Source organism: Terrapene carolina, unplaced genomic scaffold (genome assembly GCF_002925995.2).
Source record: "Terrapene carolina triunguis isolate 2854851 unplaced genomic scaffold, T_m_triunguis-2.0 Scaffold89, whole genome shotgun sequence".
In the NCBI taxonomy this organism is placed as follows: Eukaryota; Metazoa; Chordata; order Testudines; family Emydidae; genus Terrapene; species Terrapene triunguis.
This window is the reverse complement of record NW_020664440.1, coordinates 21,344,619-21,362,169: the sequence shown is the minus strand read 5'-3', so window position 1 is coordinate 21,362,169 and position 17,551 is coordinate 21,344,619. Positions and strand designations below refer to the sequence as shown.

At 41.3% G+C, this 17,551-nt stretch overlaps 1 protein-coding gene across 1 annotated transcript in view; it reads right to left on the bottom strand.

Annotated features, from left to right (window-relative positions):
* Nucleotides 1–17,551, bottom strand: part of KBTBD12 (kelch repeat and BTB domain containing 12) — a 43,441-nt gene that overhangs the window by 14,087 nt on the left and 11,803 nt on the right. Inside the window, exon 4 of the mRNA XM_024220392.2 lies at nt 8,240–8,437. Coding sequence (XP_024076160.2) covers nt 8,240–8,437 — 198 coding nt within the window. The remainder of the gene's footprint in view (nt 1–8,239; nt 8,438–17,551) is intronic.

Sequence of the window (17,551 nt, the reverse complement as noted above, 5' to 3'; positions counted from 1 at the left end):
GGAACGGGGGGAGGGTTGGGGGTTCTGAGGGGGGCAGGAAGTGGGAGGGGCAGGGCCTCTTTTTTGCTTGCTGAAATATGGTAACCCTACTGTAAGCTAAGAAAGTGCTCCTTTTGTTCTTGGTTTCTTCTGCATTCAGAGACGCAGGACTTTGTACATTCTTTACACATGAACAAAGCTACATCAAATAAATCCTGACTATCACCAGTTTCTGCTACCAGCTGGAACAACCTACTAGACCGCACATTTTGGCCCCAGGAGGTAACAATATGTTATAGACAGTTATAAGTACATTAGCAGATGTTATACATGGCTATAAGCCATATTTATAGGCAACCTATTGCACTCTATAACAATTGTTGAACATTTAATAAAACATCTATTAATCATTTATTAACCCTTTCTAAACTAGATATAAATGGAACCTTGATCTGAAGTGTGACTGGATTACTAATGTCTTCCCATCAGAGACACGGGGTCAAATTCAGAAGCTGTAGCAAGCAGGTGCAGATCGTCATTACTTCTGTGACCTATATCAGCCTTAGTTACTGTGTTTTAGGTTGATGAATGCTGGATAAGTGGGCAGCCATCTCTAGGAACAGAGCTTGCTAGAGCTCTCTCTCTCTCTTTTGCTCCTATGTTTCCCAAGAGCTGAATTACATATTACTCTGGTTAGTGTGAAAATTAGGTGAAAGGTCATTCGGCAGCTTCTTAGTGTGGATTCCATATGCAGGCTTGATAGATGGTTGAGTGCCTGCAGCTTGACAGCCTATGATGAGCTAGTTCTGTGCACAACAAAACAGGGATTCTGCATCCCATTTATTAATAGAAAAATATATTCAAAAAGTAACCATTGTGGACAGGAGAACTTTAAATATTCAATGTTACCTAGTAAATTCTAACTGATCAGGGAAACAAGCAGGGTTGCAAACAGACAGCAATCAGCCAAGAACTTGCCCTCCTGCTTTATTTAACTGGGAACATAGCAGGGTGCCTGAAAAACCGTTTTGTTCCAATCCCACATCCCCCAAACTTCACAAGTACAGTATTTACTGTGCCAGGCTCCTTAATATGTCTAAATTTAATTCGCTTCAAGTAATGTACTGTAACCACTATAATCCAAAACAAGCACAACAATTATTCTCCAACTAAATCATATAATGGATGAAACTGAAGGGAGCAGACTTTATGGTAGATTAGTCAAAATAAATAACCGTTACGCTAGTCCACTCTCAGGAAAGTCATTAGCTCGGCTGGACTACAGCAATTACAACATGGCACTGCCCTGCTACAAACTAAACACTATTCCAATTTATATATTTGTTTTCAAGAGTGCAATTCATGTAAATAATGAGAAGGCAGTTAAATGCATTTGGGTTAGCTATTTAAATATCTGTATATAAAAGTCACAATTCCACGGTTGGCTAGGACTTCATGAGTGTCACTATGCTGCATACTGTGGCTACTTGGAACTTCATAATAACTTCAAGGATGTAACTCAGGCCTTCCTGCTCCAAAATCAGAGACTCCCCTACCACTTAAGCTAAAGGAGACTCTCCAGTTGTTATTAACAGGATGGGTCCTATGACACACAGTTAAGCATCTCTGATTTCATCCAGGAGAAGGCCATGGTGCACAAACACACTAGCTACGTCGTTAATTCGTTGTAGCAACATTGGTATAAACATATATTACTGCTATGAACTGTATTTGAGATAGAGAAGGGGCTAACTGCCACTTCAAATACACCTAGCTCAGTATCAAGTGGAGTTAATTGATGAGGATCAGAGGGACTTTTATATGTGATGGGCCAATAGCAGCAGACCCTGTATTTGAGGTAGGGCCTTTAATAGCTGAATTCAGGTAGTTTTCCTTTTGTTTTGCAAAACAGCCAAGGACATATGCGGGTGGTAGTTTTGAGTGACAACCTAGGCATGTGCTCTTAGCAAACAATAGTATTTAATTTTTAAAAATTATATCTGCATTTATACCAAGAATTTATTCCTACAAATCTCTTAATTATACAGTTGGGTCAATATCTATAAACAAAAACCCCTAGCAAAAGTACAGTTTCTACCAATTCCTCAGATCAATTCAAAGCCCCCCCCCCCCCCCCCCCCCCCCCCCCCCCCAAAGCCTGGGAAAGCACATAAGCTTGACAACATGATGTGAAGGTCAACAAATTTGCACCTTGGCAAACCTAGAATGAAAGCAAATAACCCACTTCCAACATAGGGTGCGCGCGCACACACACACACACACACACACACACACACACACACACACACACACCCCCCTCCACGATTTTAACCCAAGAACGTTTTTATCTTCAGAATCAGTGAAAGAAATAGGAAACCCAACTGGCAGGCATTTTATAAATATGTAATGCTGAATAACTTAACATGAGCTTGCCACATCCTTCAGTGAAGCATGCTAATGTGACTGCTTATGCCATACACCCAGCTCGTAACACTAATAGCTGTCAACCTGTGCAGGTGTTAGGGTTTCATTTTATGTAAAAAGGCAAAGGAAATATAAAATGTATCAACAAGACCATTATGCAGGCAATCTACAAAAGCTGGTTTAAAATCCGTAGCTATGGTGGTAGCTCAGCAAAACACCTAGTAGAACACTAGATGGCTATTGCCCATTGCATTGTTCTGAATGTTCAGTTTAAGAGCAGCACTTATTGTCTGCAAAACTATAGACTGTAATTGTCAACAAGATTTTAATTAATTAAAACACCACATTTCTGCGCATCTTGCTGGGGTCTGCAGTATTGCTGACAGATAGCATTTGTGACATTGGGATGCCTGGGGGAGCAGAGTGTCAGAGACAAATAGATTAATAATTCCTCCTGCCTTAATATTAGTTCACTTCTTAGGAGAACCAAGCCAGTTAATGTGTACACCCCTGTTTTAATGGCTACAGAATTAAGCTTCCCAAGTCAAGTTAAAGCAGGTGTGAAACTGGAATTTCAGCAGAACAGAAATGGTTTTTCACGTACCTAGAATGGCTATAGTCAGAAATAATATTACGGGAAGATGGCGGCTCTCAACAGGACAACAGAGATGAGTCAGTGTCCAGATCTGGATCAAGGATCAAACTAAAAAAAAAGTGGTACTTTCCAAAGCTCTACCCACCAATCAAATCCTGCCCTACAGGAAACATCCAAACAAAATGCCATTCTGCCATTCCTGCGGTTCAGAGGCCTACCAGGGCTCAGCTTACCCTTGGTGAGTCTTGGAGACATCTCAGGCTCAGCTCACCCTTGCATGCTCTGCATTGTTTGGCATGTTCTTCTGGGCTCAGCTCACTCTCAGCCGGGCTCAACAGGCCCATTGACTCCCCCTTCGTGGGGCTCTGGATTGTTGCCTCTACTGTTGCTCCTCCTGTGCTGCAGGGGATGCTGTTACTGCTACTCCAGCTGTACTCTCTCAGTCAGGCTGAGAGACTTGAGAGGTGGCAATGGGTGGAGCCCCCAACCATGGGAGTTTAAGGCAATGGCAGCCCAGGGACTTGGTGGCGGGAGCTGTAGCCAGGGTGCAGTATTGACTTTCTCCTCATTCAAGTCTGGGGCCTTCAGGTAGTTGACACCTGGTGCTTTTAAGCCCAGGTGTGTGTTTGCATGTGGTGCCTCTGGCCTCTGATTCTCCAGGGGTGCCAATAACAACGCAAAATGGCTACTGAGTGGCAGCTAGACAGTTTGAAGGGCACAGGAGCAAAATCAAAATGGCAGCCAGCCAAAAACATAAAACAAAAACAAACCATACCAGTTCACTAAGGAGGTGCAACCTGAGCCCTGCACTAGATCCAGATTAGGTTTAAGTACAAGCAAAGATGAATCAGGGCTGTGGGGGTTGGACTGATTTATTATTATAGGGAGAGCTGGTAGCAACCTTGATATTTAGGTTGCCTAACAACTTTCATTATAAAAATTGCTTTTGGCCTTTTTTGAGAAGCTCTGACACCCCTAGAGTTCACAGCAGTGAGCAGCCCTTTGAAATTCGGCTGAGGTTACAGATGTGCCGTGAGCTTGTCCTGTGAAATTCCATTCAGGTTTGGCTGCGTGATAAACGTCTGAAAATTACCCGACCCCTTCTCTCCATTGTGTGCCTGAGGAAAGCATTGCCAGCATGCCAAAATAGCAGCCAAACAGGAATATTCTAGAGGGCTGAGTCCAGGCTGCTCCAAAGCAGCAGCACACACTATTTTGGAAATGCTTGGGAGCTGCTGGAGCAGCTATGTGAGGGTGAGGAGAGCCCAGCCAGGCTTCCTCCATCAACCCCAGATCTCACCCCAGGCCGGACCCAACACATAGCACCAGTGGCTCATTCCTCCTCCTGCCTCAGTGGCACCACATGGGGCAGGAGCTCCCCCAATTTCCAGGGGACATGGGAGGGAAGAGAAAACCAGGCTTACCTCAACCACTCCTCTGGACCCAGCACATGACCCCATCTGCCCATTTTTGCGTCTGGAATAATAGCCTTTTGCTGCCAGTTAGTCCTGTAGTATGAGTGGTCAATGTCTTTTCTATCATACTGATGACTTAGAGTTCAAACCCTCTTGATGATGTGTGATTGGTGGTTGCTAGAGTTGTGCATAATAAAGTCTGGTTTTACCTTTCTCCTTTAATAAAAACTAGGAAATTCTCCCCCCCCCCCCCCAAAAAAACCTGTAAAGGAACATCATTTAATTTGCAAAGTCAAGTGTCTGAAAGTAAGAAAACCAAATGCCAGATTTACAGTTGTCTGTACAGCTGTATTTTGGCCCCCTTGTGCACATGCATTATGATACAGTTTTTAGTGACATGATTGCATACAATTTTTTCTGCAGGGACCCTGCCTCATTAGTGTATTCGGGGCAGAACGAAGGTTGTATAGGCAACTGTAAAACTGACATTTACTAACTTCCAAGTGCTGAATTTGCAATCTAATAAAAAGCCCACCTACATTAAAAGAATATTATGTAATTATTTATTTTGCACTAGTGCCCAATCAGGAATCAGGGACCCATTATGCTGGCACTGTACAAACACGTAACAGAAAGACTGCAAGGGGGCCAAATCAAAAAGTGTCCACTCAAACCTAACTTCTGATAGTCCATAGATCCATACCCTGAAGGAATAATTATGATCATCTAGTCTGACTTCCTACCTAATGCACCCACAAAACTTCACTTTAGATTAAATCTCAGGAAAAACTTCCTAACTGTAAGAACAGTAGGGCAATGAAACAGACTGCCTAGGGAGGGAGTGGAAGCTCCTTCACTGGTGGTTTTCAAAAGGAGGCTGGATAGCCATCTGGCTTGGATGGTTTAGCCATTGCTCACAACGAATCCTGCATCTTGGCAGGGGGTTAGACTAGATGACCCTGGTGGTCCCTTCTAACCCTATGATTCTAAGATTTTTCACCATTCTGAAATCCACCTAGGGACTTTCAGACACACACACACACACACACACACTCTTCCCTCTCTTCCTCTTCCAATCCCAGTACCAGCACCCTCTACATATGACTCAGTGCCGAACTGTGATGGTGTTCAGACTGGGTGTTTTTTATGGCTCTGAAGCTACCATAGTGCCCTTATTCAGAAAGTTTCATACTAAACAGTTAGTCATGCTGAATGTAATTGCTTCATTTACTGATGCATCTGATCAGTCTTTTGAAATTTGCACTTAGTTGGTTTAGGCTTTTTGTTTTTGAATCTGAATGTTGCTGTGAGAAACTAGTAAAATATGATGGCACAATGTTTGCCATGGAAACACAACTATGTGTCATAACCACTAGTGCTTTGAGGTCACAAAATTCTTGGCTTAAAGATGACACAAGAACATGCCTGTTAGATAATATTCATATACAACTTTTTCCCCCCCTCACAGTGGTAATGGGAAAGAAGGTGAGTTAGAACCCTATGTGACAAAACAGCATTATCATTCAACTAGACAGGCAGCTTTAAATGAGAGTTTACTGCACAAGTAAAATGTACATGAAACTCAATGCAACAGGCATCATTGCCACGTGAAGGATACGTCTCAGAGTGATACCATACGAAGACAGTTAGCCTGAGATGACACTCAGTGAGGGAGAATATATCTGCCTATCTACTTTCTCCTAAAAAAAGAAATGGGGCAGCTGGTGCTATCTCAGGAGGTTTTATGTGTGCATATTGGGAGTTGTGCATGCATACAGATAATAGAAGTGTAGTTTTATATAAGTGATTTTCATACCAAAGCGTTTTACAAAGATTCTACATACACTGCAGTAACCTATGATATGGAGGGCAGATGCCAGCACCTGTATTGGAGTGCAAGAACGTAAACCTAGCAGGAAAGGATGGTTCAAAAAGTTACGATCCTAGCTTGGAATACAATAGACTTGTGTTCTGTTTCCTGCTCTGTCCCAGACTCACTATGTGATATTGTGAGTGGGAGAGTAGAGAATACACTTAAAAAGTTTGCGGATGATACCAAGCTGGGAGATGTTGCAAGTGCTTTGGAGGATAGGATTAAAATTCAAAATGATCTGGACAAACTGGAGAAATGGTCTGAAGTAAATAGGATGAAATTCAATAAGGACAAATGCAAAGTACTCCATTTAGGAAGGAACAATCTGTTGCACACATACAAAATGGGAAATGACTGCCTAGGAAGGAGTACTGCAGAAAGGGATCTGGTGGCCATAGTGGATCACAAGCTAAAGTCAACAGTGTAACGCTGTAAAAAAAAAAGAAAAAAAAAAGGCAAACATCATTCTGGGATGTATTAGCAGGAGTATTGTAAGCAAGACACGAGAAGTAATTCTTCTGCTCTACTCCACGCTGAATAGGCCTCAATTGGAGTATTGTGTCCAGTTCTGGGTGCCACATTTCAGGAAAGATGTGGACAAATTGGAGAAAGTCCAGAGAAGAGCAACAAAAATGATTAAAGATCTAGAAAACATGACCTATGAGGGAAGATTGAAAAAATTTGGTTTAGTCTGGGAACGAGAAGACTGAGAGGGCATAATAACAGTTTTCAAGTACATAAAAGGCTGTTACAAGGAGGAGGGAGAAAAATTGTTGTCCTTAACCTCTGAGGATAGGACAAGAAGCAATGGGCTTAAATTGCAGCAAAGGCAGTTTAGGTTGGACATTAGGAAAAACTTCCTAACTATCAGAGTGGTTAAGCACTGGAATAAATTGCCTATGGAGGGTGTGGAATCTCCATCATTGGGGATTTTTAAGAGCAGGTTGGACAAACACCTGTCAGGCATAGTCTAGATAATACTTGTCCTGCCTTGAGTGCAGGGGATTGGACTAGATGACCTCTTGAGGTCCCTTCCAGTTCTATGATTCTAGGATATTGGACAAGTCCCATTTCTCTGCTTGTAAAAGGGGAATAGCAGCACTTTCCTACCTCACAGGGGTGCTGTGCAAAGGCCTTATTAGAAAACAAGCTTTTGAGCTCCACAGAGCTCTTCTTCAGGTCTGGGAAACGTACGTACGAGCTTCTCCCGTTGACATAACTACCGCCTCTCATGGAAGTGGATTAACTACACCACAGGAGAAGCTCTCCCAATCAGTGTAGTAGCATCTTCACCAAAGCGCTACAGCGGCGCAGCTGCACTGCTGAAGCGCTTTACATGTAGACAAGCCCTTCAAGAATACAAGATGGAACAGATTGTTTAGCATAAGTAGTTAACACATATTTCAAGGTACCATTCAAGTAGTCCATTAATATCTCTCCAGCCATAGGATGGAAGGGAGTGGGGGGAATGAGGTGCTCAAATACTGTGGTAATGAAGGCCAGGTAGCTATGCTGAACAGAAATTCTGACTCAGGACAAAGCCTTACTCTTAGAAAAATATCCAAAACTTTTTAGTGTGCCTAACATAGAAACTTAGGGGCAGACTCTGATCTCAGGTGTACTGGTGTAAATCCGGAGTCACTCTACTGAAGTTAGTGGAGTCTGATTTTCACAGGTGTAGCAGAGATCAGAATCTGGCCTTTATGTGTTTCAGCCAAAAGTTTGACAGCAAGTAAACAGCATGGAACTCAATTTATATTGACATTAAGAATCAGAAATACAAACGGCTGAATCCACTCTGGTAGGATGCAACTCTGTGGGGCTGGGGAGTTTCGGTATTTTAAACCTGATGATTAGGCTTCTCAGTATCCGCTCAGGGACTGTATGTGTGATGGAATGGTAAAGCTTAAATTATGGAAGAAACATCAAACTCCTTTCAGATGTATTCAGTACCTGCTCCATGAAATCCTCCGCAGAGATATAGCTTCCCTTCCACCGAGCCTGCACTAGTGGAGTTGGTTCGTAAGCTGAGTAGAGGAGAAGGCATCGGAGGCCCATCTCTCCAAAAATCCCCATCAGGGTTATAAATCTCCACTGCATCAAGACATTGCCGTGCCTGTCCCCTGTCTCGACCCAAGCAGCCAATTCCTCCTGCAGAGAAAGATATGTATCAGATACACAGGACACCAAAACAGAAATACTGCAGTACCAGAGTGCCACCGAAACTGGCTGCTTTCTAGTCCTTATGGGGTTATTTTTTATTTACATGCTCTCAGTTTTTTTAATAGATTTTCTCTCTTCATCTCCAGAAGCTTGGTAATAAGAGGCTTTCAAATTAAAAGCCACCACACCTTTACTACAGAGCTCACTGCTGCCCCAAAGGAGCTCCATTCTCATCTAGATATGGCAGGCAGGACAAGAGGCACTTTTGCAAAATGCCAAGGTACTCAACCTACTTTTTTTTTTTTTTAATTACACAATAGAATTTGACTGTAGTTACTTGTTGTTTGTTTGTAGTGGCCAGATCATATGATCATTCAGTTATAAGGATCAAAAATTACTTTCCAAAAGTAATTTGGTGTCAGTGGGTTTGCCCTTCACTCTCACTAATCAAGAGGCATTTGGATTTTTCAAAAGGTAGAAAAGGGTTTCATCCCTTTGTAAGGGCAAATTGGCTGCAGATAAAATAATTGTCCAGTTTGCAAGGAATGTCAGTGAAAGACAGTTAATATCTGTCTGACCTACCGCCCGGGTATTAAGATGCCTGGTAAAACTTGCTGTATACATGTGAGATGGTGATTTTAAATGTCTGTATGCATCTGATTTTGAAAATTCACTGCTTTATGGCTCTGGATATAGTGATCATTCAGTTGTAAGTAAAAACAAAACTTGCCCAAACTGATCTTATGGGATACCACTGTATTTCAGTGAAATGCATAGTATCAGATACATCAATGCAAGTTTTCAGGTAGATACTTAACAATAGAGATATTTCATATAAATTTTGTTATTTGCACCTTCTACCAGAGGATCTCAAATTGCTGTAAATAATTTACATATGCTAACTGATTAAGCTTCAGACACCTCTGAGAGGCAGGTGTTACAAAATCAATTTTATAGATGAGGAAACAGACACATCAATTAAGTGATTTGTCCAAGGTCATATAACTAGTCATTGTCAGATTCAAGATTAGAACCCAGTTTTCTTTAGTCTCAGTCTGCGTAGAGATTCAAGAAAGACTAATCCCATAATGGTACAAATGGGTAAATATGTAGGGTTTTATATTCCTTTCAAATTCCGTTCTCAGACCACATTCCAAATGGAAACACATAATGCATTGTGAGGGCAGTAGCAGCAGTAGAATTTTAATTCTTATTTTTCTTGTGAGTTAAAACAAGCCCTACCAGTTGAGACTTAATTAGGATGTCTGGATTCTGTTTTTAGAATGGCTGGGCCATTAAAAAAAAAACTGCTCCTGGTTTTCATTTCTTGGAACACATTGCAACATCCAGCACCAATATCTCCCCACTCTCACTCCATCTTCAGTGTGCAATGTTTGCACACTGAAAATTGTATGGCAGGCACTGTCTCTCTAAATATTTTCCAGTGAGCAGCTCTAGGTTTTGAATTCACAGCCTTTAGATCTCAAGGATTAATATGCTGATGCACCCCAGCAGGTTCTGCATCTGTGCCACTGGATACAATACCCTATAATGAGCATTGATGGCATCTCCATGCTAAAGCAGCTCTTTTGTGTGTGCATGTGTGCTCACTTTTAAATATAAAATGACAGCAATATTCATGCAATTTCCACATTAAAGATCAGATTTCCAAAGGGCCTCCAAATACACATGCCCATTCAGGACCCCACAAGTGTATGAGACCAAAATGGATGCTTATGTACTTAATTACTCCCATTTAAAAGGGTATGACTGCAAATATTGCTAGTGCAGTTTTGGGGAGGGGTCTTTGAAACTTTGCCCCTAAAGTGGTGTCATTTAAAATGGCCAGTCAGTGAAAGGAGCCTACAGTCCTGAATGTTTTAAATAGAGTTTTTTATCTGCCTCTTCACTGGGATTGTTTTTAAACTAGGGCTGTCGATTAATCGCTGTTAACTCATGTCATTAACAAAAAAATTAACTGTGATTAAAAAAATTATTTGCAATTAATCGCACTGTTAAACAATAGAATACCAATTGAAATTTATTAAATATTTTTGGATGTTTTTCTACATTTTCAAATATATTGATTTCTATTACAAACACAGAATACAAAGTGTATGGTGCTCACTTTATATTATGATTTTTTATTACAAATATTTACACACACGTAAAAATGATAAAAGAAATAGTATTTTTCAATTCACCTCATACAAGTACTGTAGTGCAATCTCTTTATTGTGAAAGGTGCAACTTACAAATGTAGTTTTTTTTTTTTACATAACTGCACTCAAAACCAAAACAATGTAAAACTTTAGAGCCTACAATCCACTCAGTCCTACTTCTACATTCATATGCTTCAGCCACCATTCCAGAAGACATGCTTCCATGCTGATGATGTTCGTTAAAAAAATAGTGCGTTAAATTTGTGACTGAACTCTTTCGGGGAGAATTGTATGTCCCCTGCTCTGTTTTACCTGCATTCTGCCATATATTTCATGTTATAGCAGTCTTGGACGATGACCCAGCACATGTTGTTTGATTTACGAACACTGTCAGTGCAGATTTGACAAAATGCAAAGAAGGTACCAATGTGAGATTTCTAAAAAGAGCTACAGCACTCGACCCAAGGTTTAAGAATCTGAAGTGCCTTCCAAAATCTGAGAGGGACGAGGTGTGGAGCATGCTTTCAGAAGTCTTAAAAGAGCAACACTCAGATGTGGAAACTACAGAACCCGAACCACCAAAAGAGAAAATCAACCTTCTTCTGGTGGCATCTGACTCAGATGATGAAAATGAACATGCATCAGTCCGTTTCAATGGAGCTATGCCTTAAGACTATTGGGCAATGAAAGTTTGGACGGCTGAATGCTGCACTCTGATTAAATGGTGCTTCATACTAAGAGCATACTACACTGGTGCACAGTACTCAGCCCTGACTCTTTAATGGTTCCTAGTAGGGTTTAAGATGCTGGTCTTAAGCTATAAAGGTGGGACACTGTATCCTCCTTAGCTGACCATGTTTTTGTTTCTCAAGGGTACCTTTAAAGTACGTCTTGGTCCTTTAATATGACAGCCAGGCTGTTTAATCAAGCGGCCTCCCAAAAGCACTACTTCTATGGTATCTGCTGGTGGAATGTGAACTACAATGTAGGGTGCAGAAGTATTTGCTCCTAGGTGGATCTTTCATCTGAAGGACAGAAGATCTTTGTTGTTTAAATTAAAGCTGTGAATAGCAGTGGACTGAGATGGCAGTAAGTTTATCTGACTCTGATTAGTTGCCTAGCTTTTGTGAGCATCGTATTGTCCCAGGTGCCTCACTGGAAGACCCACATCTGGAACTTTCTAAGGAACATTACCACCGTTCTTTTAATCATCTTGCAAATTTTGTAGCTATAATAAAAAATGCAATAATCATGGGCACTGCAATTTTGGAAGGAATGAAAAGGACAATTTGCATTGAACCAGAACAGAATTTGATCAGCACCATGTGTGTAACATGCCAGTAATCTGCTTTAGCAGAAAATCCAAAACTTCACCAACTAATATAGGAACTCATGCTAGCAACCCTGGGAGAGAAGACTTTGAAACATTTTCTTTGTATAATTATTAAAGAAATAAACTTTAATGGCCTATCACAAGTCACTTTTAAAGCCTAAACTAAAGACTAGTATATTAAAAAATTAAATAAACTGCCATCAACTAGTTTAGGCCTTAAATCTGACCTGTCTAAAAGTAGTTATACTCAGATGGGAAAAGTCCCCTAGATATGAAATAGCTAAGTTTTGATGTGGACCTTACCAAGCCATTACAGAGAAATCCAATTTCAGCTTCATTCAAGACATGGCCAAAAATCAATGCTTGGCAAACAGAAAATGAGAAACAAAAATCAGATAGGAATAAAATATAATTTTCAAGCTTCTAAAAGGGTATTCTAAGCAATGAGGAATCCGACCCAGAGGAAAATGGCTTTATGCTTCTCTTTTAAGATAATGCTAACACTGAAATAAGCTAGCAGATAATGCAAAGGAATTTGCAAACTCCAGATACTGCTAGAGTTGCTTAGCCACACACTTGCAGGTAGCAGCTCAAAGCTCCTGCACTGCTTCCAGAATCTCAGTCGGCATGACTTGTCTATACTCCAAGAAAGAAGACACAGATTTTGTTCCGCAGAGGCTGACGATTCAGGCCTGTCCTTTCAACTTGTATCCACAACACAGAAATTCCTCACAGTGAAGGAAACTCAAATCGGCCCTTGAGTGGAGGCATGGTTGGAGATGGTTGGAAATGAAGAAACTTTTCTTTGTCAGAATCTACTGTATATTGCAACTGCTCACACTCCATTCCAGAGGGTTCTACCTTATTGCCCGTCCTGTACAATGAGTTTATGAAGTCATCAGGAGGGTTAGTCAGGACATGTGGACTGCTGTGGTACCTTCAGGCTGCTGGAGACACTCATTTCTACCTCATTTGACCTGGCTGGAGCAGTTAAGTAACTGACTCAGTGTTTGGCTGAGACTGGGGAATGGATGAGGGTGAGCTGGCTGAAGCTCAATCCACACAAGATGGAGATAGTGGGAAAAGCCTCGTGAAGCATCCAGAAAAAAAGAGAAGAGATTGGATGTGATAGCTGATTGGGGGGAGGCAGCTGTCCTGCCAAATATTCTGGCAGGACATTGATATGATGGGGGCATGCCTCTCTATTCTGGACTTTTACCCTTTTAATTGTGCATATCTTAAACTACCTAAAGCTGTGGAAAGGTGCCATGAAAAATAAATGGCTCCACTGACCTAAAACTCCTGTACGTGGTGTGTGAAGGAGCACCAACTGCTGTTTCAGCCTATAGTCTGGAACAGCAGCTAGAAGGTCTGCATTGTTTTCCCCTTCCCCCGCCCCACCTCCCTGTGGACTTTTGCCATTAACAGAGTGGGTGAATTCAATCTCTTTCCACCACCACCCAGCTTAGTTCTCTGCACAAAGCCCGATTACTTGACCTTTGTGCAGGGAGAGGTGGATTTCACCCTGGGAGTTTTGAACATTTCTCTGCCTGTCATTTTCACATCTGTCACAAAAAAGGATTTAATTCCAGAGCACTGTCCCTACCCTTGCAAACACACTGTTTCAACATATAGACCCTTTATGTTATTTTCTTTCCCCAGGAGACAGTTCAGATGCCACTGTGGGACTAAAATAAGTCGGCAAAGCCACCTTTGTGTTCCCAAAGCCATTAATGCTTCAGAGCTTTCCCTATCATGCTTGGATGGTTCTGCAATCAAACACACTTTCAAGGGCACTCTGCAAGCAGCAGTTCTAATGGACTTTAAATTTAACCTGAGGCTCCATTAGCAAAATAAATATATAAATACAATACATAGATTTTATTGAGAAATCAGGATTACAAGACAAGCCTTTTGATGAAAGACGACGACGCAGGGTAGGTGATGTGATCAGTACAGCCTCAGAATTTCAATGAGATACAGTGCTGTGCCTTACATATACCCACACATTGTTGTTGATTGGCTGAAGGCAAAGAATATTGTTTCACTTTAGGATAACTCTCTTCCCCTCCACCTCCCTTATTCTTACACAGTGAGACTAAACGGGATTTGAGTCACATCCATCACAATAACTAAACCTAGGAAATGGTACGGGGAACAGTGGTATGAAAAGATGGGTAAACAAACTCCTGGTAAAATTGAGTAATCAGGATTTTGGGTGGGTCTCTCTGTAGAGATGGTGGGGGAGGGATGGAAGTAATGAGTAATACTCAGCTGTGCTGGTGCTTAGTTGGAATGATGATTAGAGCCTTAAAATACTCATGAATATATCCCTTTTGTGTGTGTGCGGTGGGTCCGGTACCGACCTCGGCATCAAGAGCCATGGGTTATGTTACCTCAGCCATGCTACTGAAGCCTACGTTTTCAAAAGTGGCCACTAATTTTGGGTGCTACTGATACTCAACTTGAGACATATGGGGCTTGATTTTCAGTGGAACTGAGCACCCACAAAGCCCACTAACTTCCATGAATGTGGTGGGTATTTAGCACCGAGGGGTCCCAAGTTGGGTGTGCAAAAAAACATATGCAGCTGAAATTACAGATCATCTAAGCTCAGTCAAATGGGGACTGTAATACTTCCCCACCGTCTCACGCCCTTTGATCACAATACACAGGCAGTGAAAAGTATTCTTAGTCCTTGTTTGAATTTTTATCAAAGAGAAATGAAGATGAAAAAACAGAGCAGGTTCACCAATAAGCAAGTGAAATCTAAGCTCCTTCACTCCCTCTCTTTCTGTAAAATAATTCACTATTAAATTGATCTCTAGAATCCACAATGGATTTAATAGCTCTAAACCCTTATGTAACATTTCCCTTCATTACTCTTTAACAGCACTCAAGCTGAGTATTAGGACTTGCATTGCTCTCTCACTCCCTGTAAACCAGCGCTGCATAATTGGTTTCAGGGAGAAATAAGGGAGCCATAATGCTAGCCCCGACAGACTCTTACAGAGATGGAATTGAAAACCACCTGCCATTCTTTACTATTGCAGAGAAAACAGATGACGTAACACGTCTTGTAGCAAAACATGAAGGAAAAGCTTGACTGGAAGAAGGGATGAGAAAAGCAAACGGTTGCCAACACAAACCACAATTTCAGTTCCAGCTTCTCCTACAACACGCTGGTAGCCTCTCAATGGCACGGGGGAGCTTCGGATAGCCAGAATCAGGCCAAATTCTGCTCTTGGTTCAATGCCATGCAAGCTCACTTACCACAGTCAGATGTGAACAGGGGTAACCAAGGGCAGAATTGGGCCCATTATCTGCTACTCAGAGGAAATCCAGAATGTATTTATGAATAGACATGTTTACTTTAGAAGCAGCATAATTTATTCAAAGGCACAGTTAATACTGAAGCATGAAAGTTAAAATTTCTCCTTCCAGTTCCTCCTACACAAACCTTCCTTCCCAGAGAGACCCCTGAGTACCATATTCAAATAAGTATTTTATGAGGGAGACATTCAGAATTTAATTGAACCTCATTTAACTGCTTAAAACTTTAAAGAGAAGCTCTCAGCAAGAGCTCAGGGGAAAACTCAGTTTTAATGAGGTGGTATTCCAGGGTAAGAAGGATAAACAAAGATTCTTTGATTCCCAAGTCCTTACTAACAGGATTTTTCATTTAATTCCTTCTATATTTTCTTATTTATAAAAACAGGGATTACATAACATAAAAACAATGCAGAACTAATGCCCTTATGCCAATGCAATATCGCTTACCACTGACCTATATTTCAAAGACTGTAGTTCTTTTGAAAGTGTTTTAGCATGAGCTGGTGCATTTGGCAGGTCTTTTTCTAATTTACCCATCAGTCGTAATGAGTTTTCACAGTCTCAGATGCAAAGGATTTCTTCTTCTTTTTTTTTTTTTTTTAAGCAAGAGATTAAAATGCATGACCTTAAATAGAGCCTTCCCATCTGGTTTTCTTCCAGAAGTATCTCAATTGGCTCTGTCATTAAGAACACAATACCACTCTTTCTTGAGCTTTCTAACGAATATAGTTATGTTCCTGGGAAAATATGGAGAGAAAGAACTACGATCAGTCGAATGTGGTGAATAGGAGAAAGGATTTTGAGCCTCAGGAAAGGCTGTTCATTTACTTGGAAGGATTATGTGTGTCATTTAAATAGCATAAGAGTCTCCAGGAACATTATCTGTTGCAACAGCCAATTCTAACGTAGAACAGCTGATAAAAGACACATGGTACAGGTTCTATGAACAATACAATCCCTCAAACAGTACGAGTGTTTCTCATATCCCTTATATCAGTGTAACACAGGAATAACTCAATTTAAGTAAGTGGAATTACATAGGTGTAAAGTTGGTGTGTGACCAGAATCAGGCCTTATGTAATTATCAATGTGTATTTCTAGTCTGGAATTTAAATAAAGCACTTTCCGTATTCTGACACAGGTTCTCTCAAACCAAAGGATCTGGAGTTATCAGTCTCCAGGGTCAGCATGCTCAGTTCTCATTTGGATTGAGAAGTACTCTTGGGCAGTGTCTGTGTATTCTATGTTCTGTGCCAGCAGATCTTTTCAGAAATTAACACATGAAAGACTGAAAGCCAGATACAGATCTCAGTTAGAATGGTGTAAGTCTGGAGTAACGCCACTGAAGTCAATAGAGTTACTACAGAGTTACACCATGGAACTGAGAGCAGAATCTGGACCTGAATATAAAAAATTATGTTACAGCAATTTACTCAAAGCAAATATGGCATGCATGCCTTTTGCTTCATATTGGTCTTAGCTAATTTCTTTAGTTATTTATTTGTATTGCAGTAGCACCCAGAGGCCCTAGTCCTGCTTGGGGCCTCATGGTGCTGGGTGCCGTTCAAACATACAGGAAGACACTGACCCTGCTTCAAAAAAAAAATCTTATTTAGTTTGGATGCAGGTGTTAAATTTTGTTTGAAATGAGTTAAGTCCAGCCTTTCTGCAATACCGTTCTTATGAGCTGAGCATTTATTCAAGGAGAGGCTATATTCTCTCCCATTTATTTATTTAAATCACACAAGCAGCAGGGATCTCCATGAGCTTTCTTTCATGGAGTTTCCTTCTCATCATTCTATTATTGAATGGGGGGAGGGGAGGTTTGTTCCACAAACCAGTGGACCTTCTGAGATGCATGCAGCTCTCAGGGAACCCACGGAGACACTGTTCTTCCACACAAAGGTCACAACTATGTTTACAACAGATACCATAAGTGCAGCCTGAGAAGAGGGTAGCACTGGGAGAGAGATAAGCATGGTCAGAGTCTCCGTACAGTAGGTTTGTTCAGTGCCACTTCAGATGCTCCCAAAAGCAGAGCTTGTAGAGAGCCCTGGTGGGAATTAAAGCCATACCCATCATCTGGAATCCTCCCACTGGGAGGAACACTACCTTGCCTCCACTAGAGTAACTCCCTCCCCAGGCCACAAAAACTTAGCAACACCAAAAGTTACACCCCCCTTTGCCAGATCTACTGAAATTGCACCATAATCTGCAAATTGGCTACAGATTTAACAAGTCTGCATAGCTTCTCTGGAATGGCATATCTAGCCA